This window comes from Cephus cinctus, unplaced genomic scaffold, assembly GCF_000341935.2.
Source record: "Cephus cinctus unplaced genomic scaffold, Ccin1 Ccin1_scaffold1557, whole genome shotgun sequence".
NCBI lineage: Eukaryota > Metazoa > Arthropoda > Insecta > Hymenoptera > Cephidae > Cephus > Cephus cinctus.
This window is the reverse complement of record NW_014333873.1, coordinates 17,236-23,844: the sequence shown is the minus strand read 5'-3', so window position 1 is coordinate 23,844 and position 6,609 is coordinate 17,236. Positions and strand designations below refer to the sequence as shown.

Sequence of the window (6,609 nt, the reverse complement as noted above, 5' to 3'; positions counted from 1 at the left end):
CGCTCTCGCTCACAGCGGTGGATAAGAATACTGGCTATCGAAACTGGTTCTAACTGGCTATCGCTCACGAAATAAATCAGTAGATGTCTTAATTGACAAGCTATCGGCCGAAATATTAATTTCGGAAAGGTTATTTTCTCGAGCTGGAGAAATTTCTCCGGCTGGTTTTCGATCTTCCCCGTCACCATCTAGCTCTCCCCCGTATGTCTTGCTACCGGTGTCGGGTCAAGTTAAAGAAAAAATTACGTCACAAATGTTATAGAATTCCCAAAGCCAAAAAATGCTAAAGACATTAATCAATTCTTAGGACTGACAGGATATATCGAAAGTTTATACAGGACTACAGTAAGAAAATGAAAGCCTTGACTCGATTATTACAGATGGATGTTGCATTTGTTTGGGGGGCCGAACAAGAAAAAGCCTTTGCTACACTTAAAGAAGAACTTTGCAAGGAACTAATTCTGGCTTATCCTGATTTTTCACGGGAATTCACGTTGACCACTGACACGTTTGGAATAGCTTTGAGCGGAATATTATCGCAAGAAAAGAATGAAAGAGAACATGCGATCTCATATACAAGTCGAGCTTTAAATAAAGCAGAACAAAATTATTTGACTGTTGAAAAAGAACTGTTCGCAATACAGTAGAACTGAAGTGTTGAAAATGTTGGCTGGTCATGTATAATTTGGAAGTGAGGATTGTTGATTAGGTTTCCAGCCAAAAAAAAACACACCGTTTTCACGACGTTTCGGCCCGGTTTTGGGCCCTCTTCAGGTAACATTATTTTCTAAAATGTATATTGTAAGATTTTTACATGGATATATATAGTGTGACGCACTGGACCTCTTAGGGTGGCCCAGGGTCTCGCAAATATAGCTATCGCAATAACACGGGGGAGGGGGAGAGAATCGAAGAACGGGGACACGGTGTAGAATGAGAAAAGAAATATAATTAATAAAATAATGTACAGTAATCAGTGTCGAATGGAACAGAAAAGAAAAGAAAATATAGTCAAAAGTAGAAGGCTTAGGCTAGAAGGCGCAATCAAGATAGTCACGCGTGTACTTGTTCGGGAGCACGCGGTGTCGGAGGGCTTTAAATGGGCTTGGTAGGAAGGGGGTCGGGGAACGGAGGGGAACAATATCTGGGCGCCAGCTACTGTCACGGTGTAGCACCGACGAGTGACCCCGAGGGGTCCTCGTTTGTTTACTTTACTGGATATGGCACGGCTAGCGGAGGGAGAGGTGAGGGGGTCTCAGGGAAGAAGGTTCTCGATCACAAAATGGCTTCTTTCTAAATTACCTCGGTTGGAACTCAAAAATGGGCAGGGAAGGGAGAGGGCACGGGGGTTTTCCAGAAAGGGTGCAAAATATTATCGGACGCACGCAATATACCACGGGCCTCGAGTGTAAGGGCAGAAGGCCCGTCGCAAAAACAAAAGGACCACGTGGGTCGGCTCGCTATGTCCTGAGGGGACTTACAAAAATCTAATAAGCAGGTACTAAGGGCGGATAGGGAAGGGATATTAGCTAGGGATCTCAATCTTTCAATGGTACTCACGCAATGCGCTCTTCCAATATATTATAATATAAAATACAACTATAGATAAATAGACGTTTCAAATTGCTGACAAGACTATGGTTTTGTACAATTTGACCTCTAACAGTCCTTTTAACTATAACGCCGCTAATGGGCACATCTACTGTAGCTTAAAATAACTGGTCGGCCATTTGGGTTCGAACCAAAGACTGAGACGTTCTTAAGTAAATTGTACATTGGCTTTTATTCCTTGAATTCTTGCATCCATTTTTCTTTGATCACGTCATTCGACAATCTGGTTTCATAGAGATCTAACATCCTTACCGCATATCTGTAAGGTATAAAAAGAACAATTATTAATCACATAATTAGAATTCTGTCACACATGGAAATTAGTTTTTGTCTTTTAGCTATCTGTTGCAGTCAGTGTGTATATGGTACATGTGGACGATGGTACGTCTCAAAAAGAGATTGTACTTTATATTTTTTATTTATCTGATGTCTGTTACCTTTTTTATCTTTTTACTCCTTGACTGTTAATATTCTCTAAATTGAGAGACTTGAATTTTTATAAGAGAGATGACACCGTCTCAGTGTACCTGTAAGTAACAATTATAATATAACTCATTATTTCTAGACTACATATAGCTCATAGCACTAATTCAAACAATGATTATGTGATCTCAAGTGTACAAATTTTAAGTATAATTGTTCAGAATTTTTTATATACATTTTAGAAAATAATATTACCTGAAGAGGGCCCAAAACCGGGCCGAAACGTCGTGAAAACCGTGTGTTTTTTCTTTGGCTGGAAACCTGGTCAACAATCCTCACTTCCTAACAAAATACAGTAGAACGTCGATTATCCAAACGTCAATCATCCGAACGATGATTTTGTTTATCCGAAGCGTCAATCATCCGAACACAGATTCAGTTTTCCGAACGACTTTGTCGTTACATACATTGTTGCGCGTCTTAGCGAGCTCAGTCCTCTCGGCCCTCACTCGTTCGCGGCCTATCTTTCTGCGGCAGTCTTGACGCGTCTACAGAAAGGAGAAAAACAATCACTTTTCGATGACTACCGTTGGGTTTACCAATCTGCGTTTTTGCGCCGCGAACGAGTGAGGGCCGAGAGGACTGAGCTCGCTAAGACGCGCAACAATGTATGTAACGACAAAGTCGTTCGAAAAACTGAATCTGTGTTCGGATGATTGACGCTTCGGATAATTAACGTTCGGATAATCGACGTTCTACTGTACTTTTTAATTGTTGGGTGTGAAGTGTCGTCTTTTAAGTGACCAATATTAATTTTTCAATCTCATTAGAGATTGTTAGGCTAGGACTCGGGTGGGAGTCACTCAGCAGCCTAGGAATAGACGTCAGTACTGGTAACGCGACAGGATAGACCCCTGGAGTTCCCGGTTCAAATCCGGGCTGTGGTAGAATTTTTTGACGATCCCTAAAAAATTCGTTTCGTCTATTCCTAGGCTGCTGAGTGACTCCCACCCGAGTCCTAGCCTAACAATCTCTAATGAGATTGAAAAATTAATATTGGTCACTTAAAAGACGACACTTCACACCCAACAATTAAAAAGTACAGTAGAACGTCGATTATCCGAACGTTAATTATCCGAAGCGTCAATCATCCGAACACAGATTCAGTTTTTCGAACGACTTTGTCGTTACATACATTGTTGCGCGTCTTAGCGAGCTCAGTCCTCTCGGCCCTCACTCGTTCGCGGCCTATCTTTCTGCGGCAGTCTTGACGCGTCTACAGAAAGGAGAAAAACAATCACTTTTCGATGACTACCGTTGGGTTTGCCAATCTGCGTTTTTGCAATGACTTCTACACCCAGCGCTTCGTCTTCTAAGCGTAAATGACACGTACTTACATTGGAACAAAAGCAAGAAATTATTTCCAAGCTCGAGAACGGTGAGACAGGGGCATCGTTAGCTCTCGCTTATAATGTTGGAAAAGCAACAATAACAGACATCAAAAACAATAAAGAGAAGATTTTATCGTTTATATCAACGTCGGACAGTGGAGATGATGCTAAAAAACGAAAAATATTAAAATTTGCGCAGGACCAAAATCTTGAAAAAGCTTTATCCGAGTGGTTTGTGCAGAGGCGCAGCTTAGGACAGCCGATTTCTGGTTCGATCTTGTGTGAAAAAGCTCTTGCTTAAACACTAAGCTCGGTGGGTTGTCTGATTTTAAGGCCAGTACTGGATTTCTGAAAAATTTTAAAGTCGGCATGGAATTCGAGAACTTAAGGTCCAAGGAGAAAAGTTATCAGCAGATTCGGAGGCTGCTGTGAGTTTTCAACAGATATTTGAAAAAATCGTGGACGAGGCAGGATTTTCCAGAGACGATGTGTACAATGCAGACGAGACTGGATTAAATTGGCGGTCCCTACCCCGAAGGTCTCTCGCATCGCAACGTGAAAGAGCCGCTCCAGGGTTTAAGGTATTCAAGGAACGAGTAACGGCTATGACGTGTGCTAACCATGCCGGCACTCATAGGTTGCCGTTATTGCTAATCGGAAAATCGAAGAAGCCACGCTACTTTAAAAATGTTACTGGCCTGCCTGTAGTTTATAAAGCCCAGAAGAATGCTTGGATGGATTCGCAATTGTTTTGCAATTGGTACAAAAACGATTTTACAAAGAACGTAAAAGAATGGCGCAAAGCTCAGCGCAAAACTGGCAAAGTGTTATTGTTGTTAGATAACGCGCCATCTCATCCTTCTGCCGAAGTATTAAACACTCTCGATCCAGACTTCGAGCTGAGGTTTCTTCTGCCAAACGTGACATCGTTGATTCAGCCCATGGATCAAGGGGTAATCGAGACAATGAAGAGACTTTACAGGAAACAAATCCTCGGAAGACTATTTCTGGCCGAAGAAAGGACCGAAGAAAGTGTTGTTGCATTTGCGAAATCATTGAATTTGAAACACTGCTGTTATATGCGGGCTAATGCGTGGGCATCGCTAACAGAGGCAAATTTAAAGAATGCGTGGAACAAACTATGGCCAGCTTCTGAAGAAATGCCGGAAGAGTTCGAAAGAGAAAATTCCAATGCCGAGGAAGGTGGCGTCAATGAATTTACCGAACTCTTCAACTCCATCCCGGGGTTTACAGATTGTAACCATGAAGACGCTGAAAATTGGCTCAACGATGACGCAGATGATCCGGGCTGTCAAATTCTAACTGACGACCAAATAGTATCTTCAGTTCTTCATGATGAAAATATTGATCCCGAGGATAATGACAGCGACGAGAATACGGATGCGTCGGATAAGCCTTCTCACGGTGAAGCATTTGAGGCTTTCGAGACAGCGATGGAGTGGTACGAAAAGCAGCCAGAATATTGCCCAACGCAACTGCTTCTCCTAAAAAGATTTCGTGATTTGGCAGCGCAAAAACGAGCTTCTGGTGTAAAGCAGAAGAAAATCCTCGAGTTTTTCCAAAGAAATACATATGTAGATTCTATTGACGAAAAATATAATATATATAAATGTTAATATAATAAAGATATCGAGTGTCGTTGAAAATATATTCTATACTTTTCAGCGTTTCAATCTTGCCTTTTTTCCAACAAAAAACTCTTGTTCGGTTATCCGAAATTTTCGATTATCCGAATGGTAGTCGGTCCCAATTAGTTCGGATAATCGACGTTCTACTGTAGCAAGTTCGAGATTGTAACAGATCATCTCCCACTGATTTGGTAAATGAACCACAAAGATCCTCATTCGCGACTAGCGAGATGGAGGATAACATTACGACTACGAGATATACTACAAGAAAGGTAGTGAGACGTTTCATGATTTTTGTGTCTTAGGAATCACGAGACTTTTTGTAGGGTTTGTGCACTGGGCAGGCGTTTTTAGAAACAATTTAGACACTGGAGTTTTTAAAATAACAAAATAATGATATATTGTCCTATAAATTACAGACTAGGTATCCTTAATATTCTATTTTGCTCTCTCTCACACACATACACACACTTTACAATTGTCTCTAGCTTGCCTGCAATACCACAGGCGACAGGAAGTGTTTTTGTTTACTTTATTATCTCTGCTAGCCTTTTGGATTGGAGAGAGGTAGCTGGAACCACAATACAGCAGATTGCACAATGCGTCCGAAGACTGTGGTCCAGTTGAAGGTTAGGACGATAATGCTTCGGGACCCACAGATGATCACGATGATCCCCGTTCGCCGAGCCAATTATCTTTGGGTGGGGATGAGAGTGCTATCACCACAATACAGCAGAGTGCACAATGCGTCCGAAGACTGTGGTGTAGCTGAGGTGTGGAGAGTGAGGATTCAGGACCCACAGATGGTCACAATGACCCCCGTTCGCTGAATCAATCACTGTAGGAAAGGATGAGCTAGTGTCACAATAGAGTGCATAATGCGTGCGAAGACTGCGACACAGCGGGCAATGATAGCAGTGAAGATTCAGAACCCACAGATGACCACAATGATCTCCGTTCGCCGAACCATTCACTTTAGTGAAGGAAGGAGCTGTGGCCACAATACAGCAGAGTGCACAATGCGTCCGAAGACTGTGGTGTAGCTGAGGTGTGGAGAGTGAGGATTCAGGACCCACAGATGGTCACAATGACCCCCGTTCGCTGAATCAATCACTGTAGGAAAGGATGAGCTAGTGTCACAATAGAGTGCATAATGCGTGCGAAGACTGCGACACAGCGGGCAATGATAGCAGTGAAGATTCAGAACCCACAGATGACCACAATGATCTCCGTTCGCCGAACCATTCACTTTAGTGAAGGAAGGAGCTGTGGCCACAATACAGCAGAGTGCACAATGCGTCCGAAGACTGTGGTGTAGCTGAGGTGTGGAGAGGGAGGATTCAGGACCCACAGATGGTCACAATGACCCCCGTTCGCTGTATCTTCACTTCGGAAGGGTTTTTGGTGATGTGAGTTCTGGAGTGTTGCTGCAGGAACTCTTTTTGAGGCGTGCAGGTTTCTTAATAATTGAACTTTTTTATAGCTTCTACTGCTTCCTGTCGTCTAGTGGTGTACAAGTGTCTAGTTGATTCGTC

At 42.6% G+C, this 6,609-nt stretch overlaps 1 protein-coding gene across 1 annotated transcript; it reads left to right on the top strand.

Annotated features, from left to right (window-relative positions):
- Nucleotides 1-4,159: 4,159 nt before the first annotated feature.
- LOC107273313 (jerky protein homolog-like) lies at nucleotides 4,160-4,975 on the top strand (the record flags this gene model as incomplete). The annotated part of the gene is made up of 1 exon (XM_015751388.2): nucleotides 4,160-4,975. A coding segment is annotated over exon 1 (816 nt), but the record flags the coding sequence as incomplete, so codon positions are not given.
- Nucleotides 4,976-6,609: the final 1,634 nt, after the last annotated feature.